Below are 27,748 nucleotides of genomic sequence, written 5' to 3' on the forward strand. Positions count from 1 at the left end.
GATAATTCACATGTATTTCTGATTAGCCATTTGAATAAACTGATTTTTTTTATTTGATTTGATTTGATTTGATGCATTCACAGCCTGCAAGCACCTGGTGACCTCAGCTCCAGTTCTTGTACATTTCCACCCTGACAGGCCTGTGTGTCTCAGCTGTGACGCATCGCCTTATGGCATAGGTGCAGTTCTGGCCCACAAAGATGCTGATGGCCGAGAACATCCCATTGCTTTTGCCTCACGGAGCTTGCCAAAGGCAGAACTAAATTACAGTCAACTTGACAGGGAGGCCCTGGCACTCGTGTTTGGTGTGTATCGATTCCACCAGTACTTGTGGGCCATACTGTTTGAAGCATACACTTACCACAAGCCACTTCTCGGACTGCTGGGTGCCAACAAGTCTGTCCCTGTGCAAGCATCACCAAGATTAGTCAGGTGGGCTCTCAAGTTATCTGCGTACCCGTACGCACTTGTATACAAGCCTGGAAGAGAGCTTGACCCTGCTGATGCTCTTAGCAGACTGCCACTACCTAACGACAGCACCGCACTGCCAAAGCCTGCCGAGATTTTTATGTTGGAGGAGGCCTATCCACTTCTTTCACTGCTGTGGTGGCCAGCGCCACCAGGAACAATCCAGTTCTGGGTCACATTGTGCATTCTGTATTGAAAGGAAAGTTTCCCAGCTGGGCCAGAGTGGAACCCTTTCAACACAAGAAGCTCAGAACTTAGTCTTGATGAACGCTGCCTACTATGGGGGTCACGAGTCGTGGTTCCCCAATCACTGCAGGCACAAGTACTTGGAGTACTTCACGCCAGTCACCCTGGTATTGAAAAAAGCAAAATGATTGCCAGGAGCCATGTCTGGTGGCCAGGCATAGACGATGACACTGCCAACAGTGTGAAAAGCTGCGCCACATGCCAGGATAAACAACGGGCTGCACGACCGGTCCCACAGATGCCATGGCCGTTTCCGTACCGACCCTGGTCATGGCTTCACATTGATTTTGGGGAACCATTTCTAGGACACACATTCTTAGTCATCGTGGATGCTTTCTCGAAGTGGATAGAAGTTTTTCCTGTCATCGACATCTCCAGAAGCTACCTTTTCTGCCCAGAGAATTGCATTCGTTCAGCACGGCCTCCCTGTCATAATAATTTCTGACAATAGTCCTGCGTTTACCAGTGCACAGTACCTGGAGTTTTTAACTCGAAACGGAATACGCCGCATGCTTGTACCACCGTATCACCCTGCCTCCAACGGTGCAGCAGAACGAGTGGTACAGACCGTTGTTAAGAATGGCCCATTGACGTTCAGGTTTTGCTAGCCAGTTGCGACAGCGGGTGTAAACTTTTCCTGGAACGCCACCGCAAACCTCTAGCCACGGCGTGCCTAAGTCGACTGTGTGGGGAGAAAATATGCGCGTCCTCGACTCTCCGTCGCTGGAGCCAAGATGAGTGCAACAAAGCAGGCTTTGTGTCTGAACCCGCCACCGCCAACCTGGTCTGCTGTGATCGAGGGAGTCCCCAAGGGAAGGTAGTTCAAGGCCCCTTCCCATGCGCCGTTCAAGATGCAAGACAATGGGCAACTGGCTGCGCTGCGGGGGTCAGCTCGGGGAATAAAAGGCACCTTTCCTGACGTAAGCCCAGAGTTCGGCAAAGACCGCCTGACCTCGGTTGAGGACTGTGAACCTGTGCGGAAGTGTATGTAATCCCTTGTGCAGAGAGGCAACTCGTTTACGATGACTGGTCAAACGTTTCCCTCACGCTGGGATCGAAGGAGGACTGAGTGTTTATAAACTGCTGTTGTGCGGCTGCTCGAGCGTACTTTTTCTCGCAGTCATGCTAGACTGATGAACTGCAACATCCTTATGTATATACTGTAAATAAACCCATATTCCTCGTTCTCGATGAGAAGCAGTCTTTCCCTTCATCAACGTCCTCAGCGTGGATAAGTTGGACGACGGCATGGGCCAGCTACCTTCTAATTCATGCCCGACTCCAATCTTGACAACAGACTATGAGCGATGGGTTTGAGCCCCCCAATCCTTACACCGTAAACAACAAACTCAAGAAGTCTGGCCCTGGCGACTTCAAAACACAGATTTCCAGGTTCTTATTTCATTATTGGACAACCCCACATGAAGTAACTGGTCAGCCACCATATGAGCTCCTAATGGAGATAATGTTCAAGACTCCTCTGGATGTCCTGCGCAGCCTAGCCTACAAGCATCGATGCTTTTAAAACAACTGAAACAGAAGTTGAATGCTGACAGAGGGTCACGGCAGGCTCCATTACTACAACCAGGAGATAAAGTGTATGCAAGAAACTTCCGCACAGGTGCACCATGGGTACCTGCCAGTGTTTCGGATGTCAATCCACCGTCGGCCCATCTCCTTTGTCAAGACGGTTCGACATAAAGCAGACACAATGACCACTTGCGCCTTGTGCAGACAATGCTATTTCGTCATGCTGGTGCAGAAGCTTTTCCTCAACTGGAGCAGCCGCCCATCCATTCTCCAGCTGTCCCGGATATGCTTCATGAGAAAGAACCAGCCATACATCTCCCATCTGCACCTGATTTGCTACATGAGGAACAATCGCCTGGAAGTGTATTTGGAAGTAGCTGTGCCATGGACAACCCTGTCATGGCTGCACCTTGCACTCCAAAGTTGTGGCGTAGCACAAGAACTCGAAAACCAGTGTTCAAGTACTCCCCGTAGCATATATCTTAAGGAGGGAGGAGTGATACAATGTTAAAGCTGCTGAAATACAGCAACCCAAAGCAGTGCTGCCTTTCTTATGTTGCTGCTGTGCCATGCCTAGCGGGCAAGATATAAGTGGCCACAGTAGTCGCGTTTGAGAGTATAAAAACATGAGTTTGTTACTACTAGGCATGCCTGGCCTGTTTCTTCGGTGGCTGCGCTTCGCGGGCCAACTTGGTTCACATTGACTGAGCCATAACATCATACGCAATCGTATCAATATTTACTGCGATTTGTAAGGCCAATAAAGCTGCAAACCTTCCTCAATATAGTTGTCTTAATACTCTTCTACTGCTATCAATGCTTTGCCTTTCGATGTGAACTGCGAAGTCATGCATCTGGCGACACTTTCATGTGAAACTGCGTCTAATCTTGTGCTCAATTGCTGGCAGGTCTAAGAGTGTCAGCATGTTGTCGGCAGGCTTCTCGAGATGTCTTGCCACCAGCCACTTCACCAGCCGCACTGCTTAAGCTGCCAGGCCTAACAAGCACTGCTTCATCAGGAGAGTCAGCAACCAAAGTTGCAGTTTTACGTCAGTCGACGTGGTGGCCCCTTTCTTCATGGCTGCCAAGTTTGTGATGTCACAAGGCAGTTTATGGCCGAAACACCTTGTAGCATATGAAATTGCATTCATTGCCATCATAGATTGGTGGTATGTGATAGTGGTGCAAGAATTGTGAAGTTATGAAAAATCAGGTGTCCGATAACTCAATGATCTTATTTGATATCCTTGCTGCTACCAGCATATATATTCTGACACATCTGCAAACAAAAATGTGCTTCGCTGTAACTAATACTGCGACAGATCATTTCAAATTTAGTTATAACAGGAGAATAGCCCATTGAAATAAAGCATGACCAACCATATATTTATTTTGTTACGTACAATAACTTACTAATCCATGTCCTTACATTGAGGTTCGGCTGTATATGAAGAAACATTACATAGGAAAGCACTCAGAGAAATAAACAGTATTTTGTAACAAATCTGAAGTTAACAAATCAGATCACTCAGACAATTGTACTGTTATGATAAGCATTCAATGCAGTCATAAAATACATACTGTGACGAGGTTTATTGGAATCATCAAATAGCAGCATTAAGAGCTCAGCTGGACGGCGAACTGGTCACGAGATGCAAGATGATGAGGGGACTTTCTAGTATGCCATTGTTCTTTCTTACAATCACCCCTGGCTGAAAAAGGAGCCATTCTGGCAACCTACGGGGACTACGATAGGATTGGCTCATGATACAATGAAACCTCGGCATATCGAACACGGATATATTGAATTATTGCGTATATCCAATACTTTCTATATCACCTGGAAAACCGCGTGCATTTTAAATTTTTTATTTCTAACGGGGTTGGACGTAAAATGGATATATCGAACTCCGCCATCCCAGACCAAGTGCACTCTGTTGACAGGCGGTGAGCTTTCCTGCAACACCCTCGAAGATAGGGGCGGTGCGATGGGCGTCCCCGACCACTGCGCACTATAGCTGCACAATATTGATCATGCCAAGGGCACCATTTGAATGTAGCGGCGTACACGTGTGGCGGCTTGGCTAGTTCAACAACGTCAGCGACGCATTGCGTTTGCCACACTGACTCCTCCTCGATGCCGCGCTCTGCACCTGCCGCGCCTCACTGCACCTCGCGAGAACTAGTGGTTTGCATTCACAAAGACGCACAACAGCGTGCGCTCACTGGGCTCACTCATAGACCCATGGCAGACGCCACTTAATACTTTGTTATTGACAGTGTTTGAAAATGTTTCGATTGACGAACATGGAGATCACAGCAGAAGTAACGGCCAAACGAAGTCACTGCCGAGGTTGATCCTGCAAGCACTGATGTTGCACCACTCCCTACTTCAATTGAGGCTGTAGCAGCTGCTTTGGCCCTTCTACGCTGCTACTGCGGCGCAAGAGAGGGCATCGGCCTATTGCTTGTGGATCGTTCAGACTATGTTGAGGACTCCGTGTTTAAGCATGTGGCTGCCAATAAGAATGGAATGGTTTCCTAATGCCTTGGCACTTTGTACCACTTGTCTCTATGAATAAAGGTTATTATTATTATTATTATTATTATTATTATTATTAAGCGGGCTACGCATAATTTGTGTGAAGCTTCAAGTGAGTATTTACTGCACCCCGATTGAAGCACAATCGGGGATCGTTGTTCAGAGCGCACGTTCGGTTGCGCTGCACGTGTGGTTGACCTACATCATGCAGAGTCTACGCAGATGACGAAGTCGGCACGGCCTGCACTGATTGTATGCGGCGCAATCATCCGCACGCTCACGGCTGATGAAATAGGTGCAGTGTCGGCCAATTGCGTGCAGCGCAACCGAATGCGCACTCCAAACTATCCCCAATCGCGCCCTTGGTTCATTGATTGATATGCAAAAGTTTTTTATGCGTTTTTATGCGATTTTATTTATCGAATTCTGGCTATACCGAACAATTTTACAATCACGGCGCTGTTCAATATATTGAGGTTCGACTGCATAGTTTGAGCCTGTCTATGTGAACAATTTCACGTCTGTGACAATATGGTCACATGGGGGCATCTGGCTCATGATGTAGTGGACAGGTAAGGTTTAGGCAATGGTGGGACAATGATAATCAAACTTCGGAAGAAGTTTTATAAGTGGGGCACAGAGCCACACGGGAGACTCAGGTGGGAGCAGGTCGGTTATCATCATGTCAAAGCTTTTGGCGGGATTGGTCTGCAGTAGTCAGCGGGTGAGCGGCCGACATTCATTGGCTTGCTTAGCAGCAAGGGGAACCGGAGTACATTTTGAAGCATCTGGATTATAAGGAAAAATTGAGAGGATAAAAGCATGTAAAGACACACTTGTATCTATTACGAAAAAGAATGTAACAAAAATTACGAGATATACCAAATGTACTGCCATCTAATTGGCATTATCTCCAAAAAAAACCACAATTTTTCACTTAACAAGTATATTCCGCTACAAAAATTCAAAAGCAAGCACTACAGTTTGGCATGCCAGGCTGCGGTCGTTGATGTTCCAGGCTGGTTTGCGTCGTCGTCGGTCTCAGAGTCAAAGTTCGACGAAAAGGTATCATCCTCAGACTCGCTGCTGCTTGATCCATGGATACAGTCAGCCACAAAGGTAGCAGAATTGCGAGATCTGCAATCTTTCGAAGCACACGCGCCACTCCCAGAGGTGGCCATTTTTGCTTTCTACTTTGACGAGCGCAAAAACTTCAGAGCTCGTTCAAAAATCACTGCCTGGGGGAAAAAGGCGAACTGCTTAGGAAAGAAAATAATAGTTCTCCTCCTTCACATCCGATAGTGCAGTGTGTTCGTGAGCAGCGCAGAAAGTCTTGAAACTGGCATTTCAAACCACAGTTAGCGGGCTAACAATGCCCTATAGGTACGGTACAGAAAGAGTTAAAGACAGGGTTTGCAGCTAAGTGTGTGCTCACACACGCTTACAGACATGCGCAGCAATGACCGGGCTGAAGAGGAGACGTGTGCACCTGCCCATGTTTTTTGCCAGCATGGATATTGGAGTAGCAACAGCCCAAACCTTGTACCCAGCTGGTTCACTGAAGTCATCTACATGATCGGCATTTTTTGTTGAATTTGTTCTGATGACAAACAGACGGATTGTGCAGTTATCTATGGTAGGTTTCTTTTTCATTCGGCTGCGCTTGTTTCGTTCAGGAGACCGGATATTATGTGCAACAATGGTGCCTGTTACGCCAATACATAAAAACATCAATGATGGAACATGGAAATGTGGAAACATGGAAATTAGTAGCAGACATATTGGTTTTTGTAGCATATGCTTTTAGATCATTACATGAGGTATACAGACAATCTAGAGTCCTACACCTTGTCAGTTGGATCTAAAGCTTTATAAAGAAAATGCAATTTAGAGCTAGAAGAACACAAACAGATTTATTTACATATGCACCTTGATAAGTTCTCAAGAGCTGCATATAATACGGGCAAACACTGCCGATACCTTTATCAAGTTGTTGTAAACAATAATTTGGTCTCTTTTTTTCGAAGTGCCTTGTAGTTTCCAAGTCCCTGACAGCTCCTGTCCCTCCTGCAAAGAAGCTTGACCAGTCTCAAGGTGAAAAATAATTTTGCCTTCATTTACTCTGCTAGGAGTAGTTCGACATTACCTAGAATCTGCCTGGTTTAATTTCCTTTTGCAATCACCTTCTGCTGAAGTGCCCAGTTCACAAGAAATATCACACACTGCTTTCCTTGCATATTACTGCACTGAACTCTTCTCTTCCAGTCATTTAAGCTATTTAAGCTATTTAAGCTGTTTAAGTGGACGATGCATGTGGCCGCCCCAACGAATGCTCTCTGGCTCTTGAGCTATCGGTTGAACTGACCCGCGCTGCATTATCCTTCGTAAATATACTTTGTAAATAGTCTCCAGCTCTTAATCCTTCGTTCGCATAACATTTCGGTGGAGGGTGCCGTTCCCCATCCTCGTCACATAGCTCCACAGCAGCCACACTGTCCTGCTTTCCACCATGGCTCCTAGTGACGACACCTCGTCTGCTTCTACTCCTGCAACCCCGCCAACAATGTACGTTACGGTTACCAACCCCATCGATACTGGCATATTCTCTGGCGAAGATAATGTCGACGTTGGGGACTGATTCAACCTGCATGAGCATCTTAGCAAAAGAACCGCTGGGACCCCACCATTATGCTTGCAAATGTCCTACTCTACTTGGGCGGAACTCCTCGTGTCTGGTTCCGGACACATGAGCACGAGATCTCTAGCTGTAATGCTTTCAAGGAGAAGCTCAGTGACCTCTTTGGAAATCCCACCGGTAAGCAGCTGGCTGCTGGAAAAGAGCTTGCTACCCGAGTTCAGTCTTCTACTGAATCGTACGTTTCATGCATACAAGACGTGCTCGCTCTTTGCCGGAAAGTCGACGACAAAATGGCCGAGGTTGACAAAGTCGGCCACATACTCAAAGTGATCACGGACTTGTTGGTCTTCAACAATGTGTCCACCATCGACGTCATTGTCAAGGAATGCCGCCACTTTGAGCTCGCCAAAAGCCACCACGTCATTGCACAGTTCTCCCGGCTCCCTAACACGGCTGCAACGTCGTCTTCACCGTTTCACCGCCCTTAAATGAGCATGTCACACGTATTGTTCGCCGTGAGCTCAAGGGTACAAGTCCTGCATTGTGCCATCCATGCACACTTGACCTCACCAATGACCAACCAGCCCCAGCGATTTCTCTCATTCAGGCAGTTGCGCGGCAAGAATTTGCCAACCTCAGTTTTCCTGCTGCCTGCGCCGTCTCCCAACCTGACGTCCGACCGGTGCCGACAGCTATAACTCACAACGATCTGTATTCCCCTCCCAGATACCGCAACCATACTGAGTGGAGAACTCCGAACGACAAGCCCATTTGCTTCCGCTGCCTACGCATTGGCCACGTCACTCTCCGCTGCCACACCTCCTGGACGTCACCCAGGGTGTCTACCAAGTTGACATTTCCAAATTCCCTGAGTTTTCCAGGTTTTCCCTGAGTGCCTTGGCAACATTCCCTGAGTGATGCAGCACTATGTTTTATGTCAAGACGGCCTGAAACCATATCGCCCGAAGCTGTCACTCTCTAGTAAGCATACGAAATTTTTTTTTAAATTACGTAATCCAATTTGAATACTCAGGAGTAGTGTTTATGTTATTCAAGAAGAGAATAGAAGGGAGGGGTTAGTAAAATGCACAACAAACAAAATGTCTTCGAAAAAAATTGCAAATTGAGTCAGACATTCTCAAATATGAATTAAATGGAGATGCATACAGAAACAAATACTTTTGAATATGGGCTATTTCTATCAACAAACAGCAAGCTCAGTGGTATGAGGCCCGAAATTTGTCACAATTGAGATTCTCTCTGAAGAGTTTGTAAGTCAACTTCAACTGTCCTGACATACTCTCAGCCCGCACATGAAGCCTCAGTGTTGTGTTTCACTGCTTTAAAGAGTTTATTTTGGTTTGGATGAGGGACACCTGCATCTCGGCATCAGCCAACACTCTGTTTTTTGAGCTCAAGCCCCTTTAAAACAGCGGCAGCATGCTTCCTTTCCCATTCATTCCTCAATGCGTAGGTTCTTTTTGTTCTTGTCCTCCTTCCGCCACTCGTTCGCCCCACAGACCATTTGGAGGATCTTCTTGGTCAGTTGCACAGTCCAAGTTCAATTTATGAACTCCCTAGAGGCCGCGAAAACGTCCGAAAGATCGGCCAGTTGGAAAAAATAAATGCATCTCATTTACTGCCCTTAAGGGCTCAAATCACCACAGGCACACTCGAAAATGCTCTGAAGACCTGTCGGTACACGTATTAGGCATATCGGTGCTCGTACTGTGACAGGAAATACAGGGTGCACGCGTGTATAATTAAGAAATACATACTGTCTCATGGCACAGCCCCTTCCTTGTTATGCTTCACTGCAATACTTTTGAGTATACTTCACCAAGTAACACTTCTGTATGGAGGCGAAGCTGACTTTTGGGAACTGGCATTATGCAATGCCTCATACAAATATGTAGCCTTAGAACAGAGAGATGATGATGGCATAGACCTAATGAATTAAACTGTAACTAGGTTGGCTTCAGAGGCAGCAGTTGAAGTGGGAGGCCATGCACCAAGGCAACCAGTAGGCAAGCTCTCCCAAGTAACAAAGGGCCTAATAAAGAAACAACAATAAATGAAAGTATCCAACTCAAGCGATAAGACGGAATTCGCGGAATCTCAAAACTGATCAACAAGGCGAAAATGAGTGATATTCGAAACTATAATGTGAGAAAAACTGAAGAAACCGTAAAAATGGACACAGCCTGAAATCAGTGAGAAAGAAACTTGGCATAGGACAAACCAAGATGTATGCACTAAAAGATAAGCAAGGTAATATCATCAGCAGTCTCAAAGATATAGTAAAAGCAGCGGAAGAATTCTATACTGACCTGTACAGTACCCAGAGGAGTCAGGATACCCCAATTACAAACAGTAATGAACAGGATGCAGAAATTACTCCTATAACTAGCGATGAAGTCAGAAGGACCCTGGAAGACATGAAACGAGGAAGAGCAGCAGGAGAAGATGGAATAACAGACAATTTATTCAAACATGTATGTTACATAATGCTTGGAAAACTGGTGGCTCTTTATACGAAGTGTCTATCGACTGCAAGGGTCCCAAAACTCGAAGAATCCAAACGTATACTCATCCACACAAAAAGGGAGATGTTAAAAAATTGAAAAATTATAGGCCCATTAGCTTACTCCCACTATTATATAAGATATTTACCATGTAATGGGGTATATTGAACAGTTCAGATGGTAGCGTCTGTTTGTAACCGAGAAGGCAGGTGACGCAGAGCAGACACAGCTGGTTGCCCGAACGGCTCACACTCATGCTAAGCACTGGCGATCCGGCTGGCTTACTGGTTGCACTGCAGGCATGGAACAGACCAAGGAGGTTAAAGAAAAACTGCTGGAGTGGAAGCTGTGCGCGGAAGGTGAAACCGCACAGGAGGGGCACGATAAAACTGTAAATAAACTATAAAAATGGCAAAGAAGCGCTTTACGCACACTTCCCACGAGTTAATCGACGTCCTTGGTTAATCGTGGCTTATTTTACCAGACAGATACTTATCTACATGTATCTGTGTATTAAATAGCGGTCTTAGTGTGAAATCTTCATATCCTGGCATACTGTATTGGAGAGAACGTCATCAATATTAAGATGAAGTTGCTATTTTCATTGGGAACAACCAGCGCTTACTCTCTAATTCGCCTAGCATTACAATGGCAGAGCCAAATCACTTAATCTGTAAGTGGAGATCACCCGACAAGGCTCTATTTCAGGTGACGGAGGGGCAAGCATTGGCTTGACCTTTCCCAGCAAGAAGCTACGGAAGCTTCCACTCCAGCGGTTTTTCTTTAACCTCCTTGGAACAGACGATCTGGCTGGCCTTGTCCTTGTGCTCTTCTTCTTCATTACAACCAAAATAACCTCCAATAGAATAAGAGCAACACTGGACCTTAGTCAACCAAGGAAACAGGCTGGCTTCAGGAAAGGATACTCTACAATGGATCACATCCATGTCATCAATCAGGTTATCGAGAAATCCACAGAGTACAATAAGCCTCTCGACATGGCTTTCATACATTACGAAAAGGCATTTGATTCAGTAGAGATACCAGCAGTCATAGAGGCATTACATAATCAAGGAGTACAGAACGCTTACGTAAATACCTTGGAAAATATCTACAGAGGTTCTGCAGCTACCTTAATTCTACATAGGAAAAGCAGGAAGATACCTATAAAGAAAGGGGTTAGACAAGGAGACACAATCTCTCCCATGCTATTCAGTGCGTGCTTAGAAGTATTCAAGCTATCAAACTGGGAAGGCTTAGGAGTAAATATTGACGGCGAATATCTCAGCAACCTTGGGTTCGCTGATGACATAGTTCCATTCAGCAACAATGCAGATGAGTTACAACAAATGATTGACGACCTTAACAGAGAGAGTGTAAGAGTGTGGTTGAAGATTAATATCCAGAAGACAAAGATAATGATAAATAACCAGGCAAAGGAACAAGAGTTCAAGATCACCAGTCGACCTCTAGAGTCTGTGAAGGAGTATGTTTGCCTAGGTCAATTAATCACAGGGAACCCTGATCATGAGAAGGAAATTCACAGAAGAATAAAAATGGGTTGGATCTCGTACGGTAGACATTGCTAGCTCCCGACTAAAATCTTACCATTATCATTGAAAAGGAAAGTGTATAATAAGTGCATTTTACCAGTGCTGATATATGGGGCAGAAACTTGGCGACTGACAAAGAAGCTTGAGAACAAGTTAAGGACCGCGCAAAGAGCGATGGAACGAAGATTGCTAGGCATAACATTAAGAGAAAGAAAGAGAGCGGTTTGGATCAGCGAGCAGATGGGTATAGACGATATCCTAATTGACATCAAGAGGAAAAAATGGAGCTGGGTAGGTCATGTAACGCGCCAGCTAGATAACCGTTGGACCATTAGGGCTACAGAATGGGTACCAAAAGAAAGGAAACGCAATCGAGGATGACACAAGACTAGGTGGAGCAACGAAATTAGGAAATTGGCACACGCTTGTTGAAATCAGTCGGCACAGGAGAGGGGCAATTGGAGATAGCAGAGAGAGGCCTTCATCCTGCAGTACACATAAAACAGGCTGATGATGAGGATGATGACATGCTTTCCAAGCTTCTAAGCCAATCGTGAAGACCACAAAGGCGGAGTCCATGCCATTGCTGACAGCGGCGAATCCTTTCAATAAAAAACACGGCACCCAATGGCACGAAGCTTCATAGCAAATGTCGATGCAGCTAGGCCTAGCATTGCCGCAGTGGTGGCTATGGCCGACAGTGGATCTGCATGCAAGAGTGGCGGTTCGACGCGTCAAGGTAATCAAAATGGTAGCGGAGGTGGCTTTGATTAATGCCGCTTTGGACCTGCGGTCATGGCAAAACGTCCGAAAAATCGGACGGCGAAGAGTTCTTGCGCCAGAAATTTCAGACGTTCTGATACTTGACTCTATGGGGTACGTGGTGGTGCCGCGAAGACGTCCAAATTATCGGGAATCCAGAAAGTCGGTCGTTGACTGTACAGTGGCAACAGGACATCAAAGACGATTTATTACGATTCCTGTCTGTTACTCAGGCCAGCATTACCATGACTTTCGACCCTTTCAATATTATTAGAGCTGATTTTCCCTGATAGAAACATAAATTCCTTGAGTTTTCTTTGAGTTTTTCCAGACTACTCAAAATCCCTGAGAATTTCCGGTTTTGGCGGTTGGTAGACACCCTGGAGACTCTATGCCAATATTGAGATCCACAAAATTTTATGTCGGCTAAGTGGCATTGTAGTTGAGCACAATTTTAAATTTCGCTCACAATTCTAGTCACCTGGTGTTGCATACATAAAGCTTTATCCCTCCAGAAAAATCTAATCTTTTTAAGTGAGAAAAAGGTTTATCTCGAACATTAGTTGCACCGTGCTCTACTGTTTCACAATCATCAGGCATGTGTTACACTATTTTCTTGCAAGTAAATCTCATTACCAATTTCTGATGCAAAAATATTGTTTGTTTAGGATAGCATAGAACTATTTCTCTTCAACGCACTTTCAGACTACGACTACCGGAGACCACTCGGAAGACTTGACTTCATCAGCATAAAAATAAAAATATTGTTATAAAAAGAGCACTGAAACCACCTCTGTTCGCGACGCGTCCATAATTGTGGCCATTGCCAGAGTACAGGAAGCCTCGAGCTCGCTTCTTCCCGACGCAGCCTCGGCTGCGAGAGCCGCCGGGGACCTTCTCCATCGGCGTCGCCGCCGCTGGGAGGCGGCTCTCAAAAGTTCAGAGATGGCAGACCAGCTCTGGGCCGTCCGACAAGCTGAAGATGCCGCCCGAGTCCAAGGACTTCGAGCCGGCACCTGAGGCCACCACAACAAAAACTGCCGGATCATTCTTTAATAAAGCTTCTTCTTCTATATAAAATGAGGAAAATGCGGGAACACCTGTGATCATCTTATTGCGCCTTGGTAAGTCCACTCTCCCACCACCTGCTCAAACCCCCTCCTTTATTTTTCTTCCTAGTGTGTATAGTGCTCCAGCTACTTATTCAGTTAACTACCAGCCAGCCTGAATGCCTCATTCCTTGATTACTATAACTCTCTAGTTTTAGTTTAAAACACATCATCATCATCATCATCATCATCAGCCTGGTTACGCCCACTGCAGGGCAAAGGCCTCTCCCATACTTCTCTAACAACCCCGGTCATGTACTAATTGTGGCCATGCCATCCCTGCAAACTTCTTTATCTCATCCGCCCACCTAACTTTCTGCCGCCCCCTGCTACGCTTCCCTTCCCTTGGGATCCAGTCCGTAACCCTTAATGACCATCGGTTATTCTCCCTCCTTATTACATGTCCTGCCCATGCCCATTTCTTTTTCTTGATTTCAACTAAGATGTCATTAACTCGCGTTTGTTCCCTCACCCAATCTGCTCTTTTCTTATCCCTTAACGTTACACCTATCATTCTTCTTTCCATAGCTCGTTGCGTCGTCCTCAATTTGAGTAGAACCCTTTTCGTAAGCCTCCAGGTTTCTGCCCCGTAGGTGAGTACTGGTAAGACGCAGCTCTTATACACTTTCCTCTTGAGGGATAATGGCAACCTGCTGTTCATGATCTGAGAATGCCTGCCAAACGCACCCCAGCCTATTCTTATTCTTCTGATTATTTCTGGCTCATGATCCGGATCTGCCATCACTACCTGCCCTAAGTAGATGTATTCCCTTACTACTTCCAGTGCCTCGCTGCCTATTGTAAATTGCTGTTCTCTTCCGAGACTGTTAAACATTACTTTAATTTTCTGCAGATTAATTTTTAAACCCACTCTTCTGCTTTGCCTCTCCAGGTCAGTGAGCATGCATTGCAATTGGTCCCCTGAGTTACTAAGCAAGGCAATATCATCAGCGAATCGCAAGTTACTAAGGTATTCTCCATTAACTTTTATCCCCAATTCTTCCCAATCCAGGTCTCTGAGAAGAATTGGGGATAAAAGTTAAAACACATATGACATGCTTACAGAACAAAGTGTATAGAAAACAGTGATCTAAGCAAAGTTTCTCACCTGTTTTTAAACGCTATATCTCATCGCTTGCAAAGCTCAGCACAGCAACACAAGACTACGTAACTTTGTTTTGCCCAATAGCTCTTCTATCAGACATTCCAGACCACATTATTGGGTCAATGCTACTAAAGCAGTGCATCCATTAACGCACCGCAGCGACCAGCTCATTTCCCGAGAATGGCAACAAACGTTTTTCATGATATGCTTAACGCACTGGGCACACAATAGGAATGTGCGACCAAAACGGAGAGGACGACCAAACATGCACATGCACTGGACAAACACAGTATTACAGTGCAGATGCAGTAGCTTAAGGGTAAATGCTGCAGTTCATCGTCGAAAAAGGGCCTACAAATCGTTGTGAGTTTGCTGTGACAATGGAAGAGCAATGATGAGAAACCAACACCGCATACGCATGTGCACAAATTGACTATAGCAAACGACCCCAGGGGCAATCAACACTACGTGTGATGACGACGGCAACTCCGCTTGATTTAACAGGAAATAGTGTCCTGTAACATTCCGTATATACTGTTCTGCAAGCCTGCAGAGTCACATTTCAAAGGCTCAAAAAGAGGCCGACAGCGTTAAGTTGCCTTTACGTAGTGAGTGCACGCTCGGCGCAGTCACAGAGTCCCCCGTCTGACATCACACGCAAGGGGACACCACTCACAGGTCTCAGGGCTAATACACGTGTATTTCTAATTTGGTTCCGCCTTTCAAACATTAAAAGCATCATCATCATCATCAGCCTATTCATGTCCACTGCAGGACAAAGGCTTCTCCCTGCGATCTCCAATTACCCATGTCCTGCGTCAACCGACTCCAAATAGCACCAGCAAATTTCCTCATTTCGTCACTCCATCCAGTCTTCTGCCGTCCTCTACTGCGCGTCCCTTCTCTTGGTACCCATTCTGTTACCCTAATGGTCCAACGGTTATCTAGTTTGCGCATTACATGACCTGCACAGTGCCATTTTTTTTTTGCTTAATGTCTATTAGAATATTGTCTATGTCCGTTTGCTCTCTGATCCAAACTGATCTCTTTCTGTCTCTTAATGTTATGCCTAGCATCCTTTGTTCCATCGCTCTTTGCACGGTCCTTAACTTGTTCTCAAGCTTTTTTGTCAGCCTCCAAGTCTCTGCGCTGTATGTCAGCACTGGTAAAATGCACTGATTGTATACTTTCCTTTTCAATGATAATGGTAAGCTCCCATTTAGGAGCTCACGATGTCTGCCGTATGCATATGGCAAACATTAAAATAGGTTCCTACAAAAGCAGATAACTGTGTTTCAACGTTTTTATTGTGCCCGACAAAAATTTCGATAGATCAATTATTCAATCAAAACCTGGCATCGAAAGCAATTAATCAATGAAAGGCAAAAATGATGAATGATAGAGCATTAATTGAATAAAAAAATTAATTGACCATCCCTACATTCCATCATTGTCTGTCAATGTGTTGTCATCAGAGAGTCACCGCATTGCCATTGTGGTGGCTCCATTGTCATCTCTGCTGGCTCCTGGCTACAATCTTGCACAATGGGCCGCTACCAGACGTATTGCAAACAACGAACACAGTAGAATCTCAAGGATATAAATCTCTCAGGATGGTGCAAAAATATGTCTGCTTCACTGCAGTTTATTTATTTATTTTATTGTACCCTCAAGACCGAAGTATTACAGAGGGGAGTGGGTAAAAAAAAATATACACAAATAAATAAACAAAGCAGCAATAAACAACAAATGTGGTTAGTTAATTGCATCCGGGAGTAATGATGTCTGATAATGCCGAACGAAACTTTGAGTTGTCCTTGATTGCGACAACTGCGCCGGGAAGGTGGTTCCATTCCTGAGAGGTCCTAGGAATGAATGATTCGTTACAGGTTCTGGTGTGGCACTGAATGATTCCAACCTTGTGGCTGTGGTCGATGCGAGAGGAAATGTAGGTAGGAGGTGATATTAGATTATCGCGTAGGTACGAATTGTGAAAATATAGTTTATGAAATAAAGCAAGGCGAAAGCACTTACGCCGGGCTGAGAGAGGAGCAAGCAGCAAAGAGTTTTTCACGGCAGTTACGCTTGATGTACGGCTGTAGTTGCTATGAATGAAACGTACGGCATTGTTTTGGATTAGTTCGAGTGATTGAGTAAGGGTTTCGAGGTGCGGGTCCCAGATGGATGAAGCGTACTCCATTTTACTCCTAATAAGTGTTTTGTATAGAATTAATTTTAATGATGTAGGAGCAGAAGAAAAGTTTCGGCGAAGATAACCTAGCATGCGATTAGTATTGTTAATTACGTTATCGATGTGCAACGACCAGGAAAGTGATGAGGTTATGTGGACGCCTAGGTATTTATACGAGGTTACAACCTCCAGGGGACAGGGTTCGTACACAATATTTGACTGAAAATTCAAGGATATTTCAAGGATTTCAAGGATGCAAAAAGGCAGAATTCAAGGAGTGTTAGCATTTTATTTCCTCACATGACTTAGGAAAGGAGCCCTATTTTCGCATTAATTTCTCTTTCAAGAGCTGTTATCTCCGCTTCTTTTTTTTTGGCTGTTCGACGGAAACTGTTGGCCTTGACAAGACAAGTCAGGTCATTTTTTGCTTCGGCGTCTTCTGAAAAGCGATCCGCTGACTCCTGCAAGCACTTAAGAGTTTTTTGGAGCTTTGTCTTCTTCTCTTGCATGCTCTGTAGCTCTAGCTCGAGTTCTTTTCTCTTCAAGGTTACCTGCTGTGCTACAGCTTGCTTCTTCTGTTCGTCCATGTATAACGCATACCTATGCCTGGCTTGGCGCACTGATGACTTCAGTTCTTTCGACAGCGGAACGTTAAGCAGCCCACCGTGGGTTTTCACGGCCTCGCAGATGACTCGTTGTGAGATATACGAGAGCTCTGCCATATTTTCGACCGCGATCTGCTTGTTTACACTGAAACCTCTTTCTACTGACGCCTGCCCATGGCTAAGCAAGAGAAGGACCTTCAGTACTTCCCACAACATCGAGAACGCCGGGTCATGCTTCAAAAGGCGCACGAAGAGAACGTCAAGGCGTTCCTGGTCTCTTTCATAGTTTTGCAGTTCATGCCGTTTTTCTTGGCAGAACTGAATGTACTGTGCACACACAATATCGCTCTTGTGCTCAGAAAGAAGCTTGCTGTCAATTAAACAGTTAAGAACAACTTTCAGCTTCCCAAGGCACATTTCTGTCTTTGACATCTCCCTGGGGTCGAAACATGACAACCCTCGAACCAGAGGGTACCTAATAGGACTTCTCTCCATGATTTTCAGGATCATATTCACAATGAACTTCCGACACTCACCCCTAAATTCAAAAACACACTTGGTACTCGCTTTTCCGCTCTTTAAGATCTTCTCAGCCATTCGTCCAACGTCCACCTTCTCAAGTGACGTGTAATTGGCAGTGTCATGAACATCAATTCGCAGCAGTTTCGTGATGCTCGTGGCTTCTGTCAACACCGAGCGCTTCATGAACTTTGCAAGGAGGCTCCTCAAGACAGTTTCGAGCTCTTTCGCTAAAAAAAATGTCTTTGGAGAATCACTCTGAAAAACAGTCAAGAAAGGCTGCACAACCATTGCAATGTTTAGGGAAAAGTTCAGTTTCGCAAGTGCAAGCTGGTCCTTTAGGAAATCACTGACGTTCTCATACGCTCTACATTTCGGCAAGGGTAGCCTATGCTCGCTCACTGCTTCGGTGTAGTGCCTCAAATGCTCCCACATAGCCAGGGCTCTCTCCAGTACTGGCACGTTCTCAACCCAACGGTGGGGTACGAAAGGAAGTGGAAACAGCTTGCTCCTTGTTTCTTCAACAAAATCTTCACGGCGGGCCGGTGCATCATGGAAGAGTGAGAATAAGCTCGAAAGAAAGGTGTCAACTGGCCAGCTCGTCGCATGCATTCCTGCTTTGTAAGCATTATGCACTGTGTGCAAGCCACATGAACCAATATCCAAGCACTGAACTTGAAAGTCATTCTTCATGTGCTGCTGCAACTTGTTGAAAAGACTCCAGTTGACATTCGGGCCGTCCATCGAGAGCTGCACAATCTTGCTCAGGGGAAAAGACGCGAGTGTTTCCGTCAACTTCTGCATAAGGTCGTCCGCTGTGCTGTGACCCATGAATGTCGAAGTCAGGTATCTGGTTGCCACCTCACAGTTGTTCCACAATCTGACGTGAACATCAAGTTGTTTTCTTTGCAGGTATTCATTCAAGGTTTCGTCAAAAAGCACAACAAAATTGTCAGACTTCTCCATCATTTGTTGTACCTGCGAAGTGAAAAATGGGCGTAGACCGTGGCACGCGACATACGCGCATTTTTTCTCAGAGCAAGTGAAGCTTCTCGCGACCTCGCTATCCGGAAACATCTTTTGGAATAGCTGGGAAGTGGATCCACTGGAGCTGTAGGAGTAGTGTGACGACACAACTTTCATCGTCCACAAAATCTCGGCTTCGATCACGGAATCATGCTTTTTGCAGTCTTCGTCAAGTGTCGCAGCCCGAGAGGAAGTTGCCGTGGTTTCACGCTTACAAGGAGCCGCGGACGTCAGATTTCCCGCTTCCACCAAACTTGCGACGACGGATGAGCAGCCCTCACCTGCTGCAGTTTTGGATCGGTGCTTCGCGCCTTTCTGGTGGCTCTTCAAGGCAGATTCCCCCATCGTTGCAATGTCGACCGTCTTCTGACATATTGCGCACTTTGCTCGATAAGGATCGCTTGGTTCCGGTCTCACCCAGTGACGATAGTCCGTATGTTGCAGCCACGCAGACTGAAACTTGCACTTCCCGCCCGGCATCTTGTCAAAGCAAACACACAACGCAAACGCGAACTTTGCTGAAATGGCGCGCACGAGGCCGACAGACGGTCCAGCTATAGTGCCTAAAAGAGCACTCACTAGTGCGCCGAGCGCGGGTGTCGCGGTAGCACCGAGAGTGACGCCTGCCGCCGCCGGCCGCTTGGTGCGCTGTACTACGAGAGTGTGCCGGACCATGCTGAGGCATGGGCGGACATCAGCGAGACACGACGCGAGCTTCCCCATTTGCCCGGCGATCTGCCTCTGTTATGTTCTTGTATCAATCCGCGATACATTCGGGGTCTGCGGACGCGCTGGGTAATGAGAGGAGCCGTTTCTTTCCACGTCTGTCTGGGAAATCGCAGTTTCGCGACCTGTTTAAAGTTTCTTTTGACAGACGAGCGCACACATAGACGCAAAACACCCACTCACAAGAAAAGACTGCAACGAAAGCGGCAGCAAGGCGCGAACTGAACTACGCATTGCAATCAACGCATCGCAAACGAACGCCATTCGAACTCTCCACGGTTTAGTATGGTGCCGACAGGCATCGCCGTCTAGTGGGCCGCGGCGGCAGGCATCGCTGCCCGTGCCAACGTCGCGCGTTGCAGACGCTCGGTGGACGGTGCACTAGAGTATGTTTTAGGCACTGTAACCGACCGAGCGATATGCTTCGCATTGGATTGGATTCGATTTCCGATGCATATTAGTTGCTAGACGATGTAGGGGCTGCGGGATTTAAAACCGAAACTTCTTGATGTTGCCCTTTAGTCAACACAGCTTGTTTTCATGGGCATTCGTAAGCGAAAGGGCCTTTTAATTCAGCGTGACTTGCAGAGGTACGTCGTTAATTTTCTCTATCGGAACAAATCCCTCGGGATTTTCAAGGATTACAAGGAGCTCACGGGTATTCAAGTAGTTTCAAGGGCCCTTGAACTTATACTGTCAATATCAAGGATATTCAAGGGTTTCAAGGGGCTGTGCGAACCCTGAGGGGAGTATCATTAAGGTAATAGTTCGGTGGAGGAATATGGCTGCGAGTTACACGCATACATTTACATTTACTTACGTTAGGTTGCATTAACCATACGTCACACCAGTTAGAGATAGCGTTTATATCGTCTTGTAAGAATTTGTTATCAGATTTGTCCGAGATTTCACGGAGGATAACACAGTCATCTGCGAAAAGGTAAATGTTAGAACAAACGTCATTGGGTAAGTCGTTAATGTAAATTAAAAAAAGAAGAGGGCCTATAACAGATCCTTGGGGCACACCAGAGTCTACAGGATTAGATGAGGACATATGATTTTCAACCACAACATACTGTGACCGATTAAAGAGAAAATGTTCAAGCCATGCAAACAGGTGAGGATCAAGATTAAGTTTACTAAGTTTAAATAGAAGTAATTTATGGCACACTTTGTCGAAGGCCTTGGCGAAATCAAAGAAAACACAGTCTGCGAAAGAACCTTTGTCGAAGATAAGATGAAGGCTGTGAGTAAAAGAAAGAAGTTGGGTTTCACATGACAAGTTTTTTCGGAAACCATGTTGTGCTTTTGTAAAAAATGAATTATTGCGTAAGTGCTTAGCTAAATGTGAGTACAGAATATGTTCAAGAACCTTGCAAGGAATGCTTGTGAGGGAAATGGGGCAGTAGTTGAGTGGCGAATGTTTGCTACCGGACTTATGAAGTGGGACCACCTTCCCGACCTTCCAATCTGTAGTTAGTCGATGGGTATCTAAGGATTGCTGAAAAATTTTCGAAAGCAGAACAGATGAATAAACAACAGTATTTTTCAGGAATTTCGCGTTAACCAAATCAGCACCAGGACTTGATGACAACTTAAGACCTTTAATTACATTTTCGACCCCAAGAGGTTCAATGATAATAAAGTCCATAGGTGGGTAATTGCAAGACTCGAGCGTTGGAAGCACAGGGTTACTACATACGATAAAGTTGTTACAGAACACAGAGTTAAGGATATGGGGACATACACCTTCAGGTACCGGTGAACCGTTGGAATCAATCAACGTGATTGAATTATCTTTGGAAGGGTTAATAACACACCAAAACCTTCTAGGGTCATTAGCAAGCATTGTGGGCAAAGTGTGTACTTGGAATGTCTTTTTGGCAAGTTTAATGGCTTCTGTGTAATAATTGTCAGTTGCAACGTCCTGCACTTGGCGAAGCTTTTTTCTGCAAGATCTGCCTAACCATAGATGTTTTTTAGGGCTTCAAGATTTGTATTAAAGATACTAGAGGACATGTAGTATGCTATACCTTGTATTAAGCACGAAATGCTTTTAGCTCCCATTGTTGGCAACCTTCAAGTTCTCTTAAGCCAAAAGCCAGAGCTGTTATATGGGCACTCAGATGAAAATCCAGGCAAGTTGTGAAAACAAAACGAGATCATACAAGCAACCAGTCAAGACTGCACAACACATGCTAGCGACCTCCCAAACAAGTTACAAAAAATACTGCTTCCGTGTTCTTCCAAATGTTTGTTTACAATATCACTCAAGCTGCAACTTCTAGTACGCTGAAGTTTTCATTTGTCATTTCCTATAGTGATGTTCAAAACATAGATACAGGGCACTATACATTTGATTGTCATCTTTTGGCACTGAGACAGAGTTGCCTGTTCTCTTTTCAACGCCAGCAGTCCGCGAGGTCCCTGGCGCATCCAGCATGCCAGCAGCGTCCACCAACATCCAAGCTGGCAGCATCCTACACACCGCGGATGGCTGTTTAACCGAGACAAGACTTGCAATGAGGTGCTGTCTGTGACAGGAAACTATTCTGTCCACATGAACCAGTACACAGTATGGCATGGTGCGGTGTGATGTGGTGGGGTGTGCCGTTGCGAACATGCACTCCACCCATCTTAAGATTGAGGCTAGTATCATCTCCAAACAATACGCTTTGCTGGTAGCCATTTCATGCCTACACCTACTTTTGGTTACGGGAAAGCCAGCAATTTTGTTTAAAAACAAGCATCATAATCGTGCCACGCACTACCTTGACAAATTGCACAGCATTTTTACCCTGCTTTGTCATCATCACCACCATGTGATCTTTAACATACCCTGGTCAATATGAGTACAATAAAGTTATTTTCTACACTATATAAGCTGCACGCAGTCACAGGGAAAGCTGTAACTCCTATGCGCTCACATAAGACTTCGACATGAAGCAAGTATGAGCAGCATTTCCCACTTACAACGGACACCCTCGTCAACATAAACAATTAGTGGGCCAGTGCGGTGCGCACAAGATAAAAGCATTACATTTGATATCATGTGTGCTGCCAGTTACTTATTCATTTTATTGTTTCTCCCTCGAAATTAACAATGAACACACAATAATTTGCGTGTCCATGTACGATATTGCTGAAGGGAGTACCGGCTCTGTTAGGCTTGGCTGAACATGCCTCTCATGTGGCTTGTAGGGGTTGGAGGACGGACTTCGGGATGAAAACCAAAACTTGGGAGGGATTTATTCTACATTATCTACGGAGAGGTGAGCGTCAAGTAACAGTCGTACAGACATTACGGGCCGACAGCAACTCGGACGCTGCGGCCCGCGGCAAGAAGTTCGAGAGAGGTGAATCAGGGAATCAGGGACTGTCCCAGAATGCTCAGGTCTCTCTGGAAGGCTTCTTATAAACCCTTCGAGCACTGTAAGTCACGTCATGTTTGACCAATGGGAGAGTCTGCTCCGATGATGCCACTTTCAGCCAATGGTAGGCGCCCGTGTCGCGGTGTCACACCTGGCGGCTCTCTGTGGTCTTGCCTCGCAGACTGGCAATGCACTTCGAACGAGGAGAAGGGGAGGGCTGCTCATGCTCCATTGTCGGAGGCCCACCTGCTAATCCCGGCGGCGCACGAACTTGTTGGCACGTGAACTTGTTGCCTTAAACTTGTTTGCTCGGCCGCTCCTCTGGAATGTGCTTTCCTGCTTCGGCATTCCTCAATTAGCTGTGCTGCAATCCGATGTGGTCTGGGGAACTCGAAGTAATCGCAGGAAACAGCTCCATATCTAACAGCTCGTCCTCGCCCCGGTTGTTCTGAATGGCCGGTGAACTCAATTCGCTGGACATGAGGAACGCTGAAAGAAGCTGCAGGGTACTGGGGTCAAGCCTCGTTTGACAACCCTCGGGATCCTGGGCCCTGGAGAACATACGTCAAACAAACCAAACAACACAGCGCTGCACCACGCGTAAGCGCAGGCTCTTCACCCCTGACTCGCCAGGCTATTACTGAGTCAAAATCAACCCTGATCTTCTGGTTCCCCAATTTTGACAACAGTTCCAACCACTCTTCCAAACAGCTATCCATTTCTCCTCGATTGCCGACAAGACCAGACCACTATTGTTGTTGCAAAACAAAAAGGGTCGTTGGCGATGCAAACAACAAATGAAAACAGCCGAACATTACTTAAGTGGCCTAACTACACGAACAGCCTGTTTCCAGTCTATCGCAGTGGCGTACTTATCGCACGTATTGGTGCCACTGAACAATCTGGTTAACCTCACAAGTACGTAATCACAAGCGCACTAGCCTTGTGGTCACTAAACAGAACGCGTACTTGCGTTGTAGGCAAACTTTTCATTTCGCTTACTCACGTTTCTACCTTTAGTCCGTCTAGGACACGTGACTTAAACGAACAATTAAACTTGCGGGACTTACACACTCCGCAGAACCCCTAAACTAATGCGTCTTTTAATAACTCGTTCCACGCGTACTTATAAGAGAAGTCAGAATACGGCTGCCCTCCACACACACTAGCAACCCATTCATAAAGTCTGCTTCCTTCCGTCCACACAGGACACGCGCTAATGGAACTAAGAATGCTTCTCCGTGCAAATCATGCACTCACTGAAAATCTACGCGCTTAACCTTAGAAAATTCAACACTTAAAAAGAAAGAAGGTTAAATAACACACGCGCTTTACCATAGGCCTTTCGATGATAACCTTGACCTTCAGGTTACTCACACACACACACAAAAAAGCCTATCTACTTATTAATGAGCGTCTCGCGAGAATACATGTTTACATAAACATCATCTTTCAAATCACGGAGCTTCTCAAACGAAAACACAAACAAAGCTCAAACCTTACACATTGAAAGAAATCCTAGTCTCAAATGGCGAAAAACTTTCCATTGCTCAAAATAAAAAAACAAGACACTCCATTTCTACGGAAGGGCTCTTCGCCTCCCTTTCCAAACGCTTATGTCTGACTCATACTCTGAGCCGTCCTCGCGGTGGTCGCGGCTTGAAAGATACTCTGGCTGCCGAGAGACAACAAAAGGGCTGACTAACTATCAGCTCCCCCAAGACGTTACGGTCTCCTGCCAATTTGCGTCCTCGCGCCCCGCTTTCAACACAAACTCGATTGACCGCGTCGCTACTCCCCACCTGGTCTCGTCCTGCCACCTTGCGTTTCTTCGAACTGCACGCTGAGCTATGAAAAGAACTACGGAACGACGAGGAGTTTAACAGCCTCGTGCCCTTTGTCCGTGTCCGTGCAGAACATTCTTCGCGGTCCCCCTTTGACCGGTGGCTCGAACGTTCTGGATGCGTCAACATCGTCCTAGACGACCGCACCTTCTTCCTCGCGCCCTGCCCTTTTGGGTTTCTGGCCATCTTTGGCGGCGCTACATTAATTACCGACTTTCGGTCTTCACCGCGCTTCTTTTTACGGCGCTTTCTCTTTGCACTCGCTTTCATGTCGCCTTCTCGTGCTTCGTGCTGGCCGGTACACATTTCGTCGGCCCGGATCGGCCTCTTACCCGCACAGTCTGAGTGATTTACATTTAACTCTACTCTCACTTTGCCTCGACTGGCGGACAGCCCAACCGACTCTGGAACAATGCAGCAGGCTTTACTCGAGTTAGACAACTCGCACTCTTGCGAACTGCCCTCTACTACATTGCCCAGCGCACGCTGTGCATCGACACACAGCCCGTCGGTATCGATCGCTGTCTCACGCGCACAGTCAGAATTATTAATAACTGAACCATCCCTATCTAGGCTATCTAGACTGGTGGAGAGCCGCACCGATCCCTGAACAATGCAGTTGTTCTCTCGTGAGCTACGGAGCTCGCCACCCCGAGAGCTATTCTCAACTGCATCGTCCAGCTCGCACTTCACTTCTGCACGCAGATCTGGCTCTACATGGGTGCTCGCTTCTGTCGCGTCAACAGTACCCTTTTCTTCGCTAGCAACTTCGCTAACATTACCAGCGACGCACACACGCGGTAACTGTGCCAATTTGTTCGCAGCTGGCCTAGCTGTCTCTACAGTCATCTGTTGGCACAGCACCTCGTCGCTCTCCTTGCGGCCTTTAACGGCCTCTGTTGCCACTAAGGCATCGTTAGCAGCTAGCCTTTTCCCTTCACTTATGAATCGGCAGCCAATCTCACAGGCACTACTCTTCTCGTCGGCTTCTGGCGAAAATCTGCTAGATGCTTCCTGATTCTTTCGCTCTGTACTACCTACAGAATTCTCAGACAGCCGTTGTCTCTGTGCCAATAACTGATCACAATACTGTATCTCTTTGATCAGTGCTGCCTTCTCTCTCTCATACTTTTGCTCACGCTCAAGCTTACGTTGATTCTCACGATCGTGAAGCTCACACCTAAGAGTAAGTTCTTGAAGCTCATGCTCCCGTTCATTCTCGCGTTCTTCACGCTGACGCTTACTCCTAAGTTCACGACGCTCTCGCAAACGTACACGACGCTCCCGCTCCCGTGGCTCCTGTATCACCTCCCAAGCAAGCTCAATGCTTTTGCCATCATTGCCACTATCATTAATCGCCTTTATGATAGCTGGCGTTTTCATCCGTTCGTCCGCCTCAACTCCCAAATCGTCGTACACCAACAACAAATCTAACCTCGTCAACCTTCTAAGATCCATGGCAGCTGCCCCGACAGGTGGTTAAAACTGTTTTCCTTAATTAATTTGTGCAAACACACAATGCATCAAACTCCCGATTCCCAGAACTATCAAAATTGAACACACAACCTTTGAGTCTGGCGAATCATAAGGAAAAAAACCACGCGCTCACTTACGGTTGCAGCACCCTGCCATCCGGTTCATTCGTCCGCTGTTCCCGGTTCCTCCGGACTCCCTGGGTCGAAGGCTCGCTCCTTCTTCGCTACTCCCAGTTTCTTCGGACCTCTTTCGACGAAGGCTTTCTCTTCTTCGCTCTTCCCGGTTCCTTAGGATCTCTCTTGACGAAGGTTTATCCGTAGCGCTGCCACCAGCTGATGCATTCGGAGGCGATCCTACCGCTGCCAACCAGATGTAGGGGTTGGGGGACGGACTCCGGGATGAAAACGAAAACTTGGGAGTATTTATTCTACATTATCTACAGAGAGGTGAGCGTCAAGTAACAGTCGTACAGACATTACGGGCCGACAGCAACTCGGACGCTGCGGCCCGCGGCAAGAAGTTCGAGAGAGGTGAATCAGGGAATCAGGGACTATCCCAGAATGCTCACGTCTCTCTGGAAGGCTTCTTATAAACCCTTCGAGCACTGTAAGTCACGTCATGTTTGACCAATGGGAGAGTCCGCTCCGATGACGCCACTTTCAGCCAATGGTAGGCGCCCGTGTCGCGGTGTCACACCTGGCGGCTCTCTGTGGTCTTGCCTCGCAGACTGGCAATGCACTTCGAACGAGGAGAAGGGGAGGGCTGCTCATGCTCCATTGTCGGAGGCCCACCTGCTAATCCCGGCGGCGCACGAACTTGTTGGCACGTGAACTTGTTGCCTTAAACTTGTTTGCTCAGCCGCTCCTCTGGAATGTGCTTTCCTGCTTCGGCATTCCTCAATTAGCTGTGCTGCAATCCGATGTGGTCTGGGGAACTCGAAGTAATCGCAGGAAACAGCTCCATATCTAACAGGCTGAGTGTCAGCATCGCACAATTCTAGCAGTTCAAGCACCCCCACATATTGCACAAAAGAAAGAAAAAAAAGATCAAATTAGGCATTTATGTGTGTGCAGCCCTGTATCTGTGCAAGCTAGCCATATGCTGCTTTCTCTTTTTGCAGTTATAAGTACTCAAATGTGGCTCATTCATGTGCATGAAAAACCGTCAACTTCCGTGCAGGCTTGTTTAATTGCCATAACTGAACAACCACTGCGTAAGTTACGGAGTCGACACGCGCATCCGAAAGCTTTGTTTACCTTACTTTAGTATCCAAAACGTAGTTTTGGGTACAGGTCGACCTCTGTGGGCTTTCTGTTCAGAAAGTGAACTGCGCAGATGCAAAACAAAGACTCCAGAAAGGTCTTAAACGGCACTGTTATGCTTTTATCACAAGCCTGCAGCGCGGGAAGGCAACATGCACAGTCGCATAGTTCAAAACAAAACGAATACCGTATTTACACGATTGTAAGTCGACCCCTTTTTTTAAATTTGAAAGTCTGAAGTTGGGGGGTC

At 46.3% G+C, this 27,748-nt stretch overlaps 1 protein-coding gene across 1 annotated transcript; it reads right to left on the reverse strand.

The window, feature by feature from the left end:
* Nucleotides 1-16,931: 16,931 nt before the first annotated feature.
* Nucleotides 16,932-19,494, reverse strand: LOC139048385 (uncharacterized). Its single transcript, XM_070522762.1, has one exon. It carries the CDS (start codon nucleotides 19,492-19,494, stop codon nucleotides 16,975-16,977), a length of 2,520 nt encoding a protein of 839 aa, XP_070378863.1. The 3' UTR covers nucleotides 16,932-16,974.
* Between the last annotated feature and the right edge of the window lie 8,254 nt (nucleotides 19,495-27,748).

Source organism: Dermacentor albipictus, chromosome 8 (assembly GCF_038994185.2).
Source record: "Dermacentor albipictus isolate Rhodes 1998 colony chromosome 8, USDA_Dalb.pri_finalv2, whole genome shotgun sequence".
In the NCBI taxonomy this organism is placed as follows: Eukaryota; Metazoa; Arthropoda; class Arachnida; order Ixodida; family Ixodidae; genus Dermacentor; species Dermacentor albipictus.

Excerpts from the sequence above, each read along its gene's own strand:
- LOC139048385 (XM_070522762.1), bottom strand. The coding sequence starts at position 19,494 with ATGGTCCGGCACACTCTCGTAGTACAGCGCACCAAGCGGCCGGCGGCG.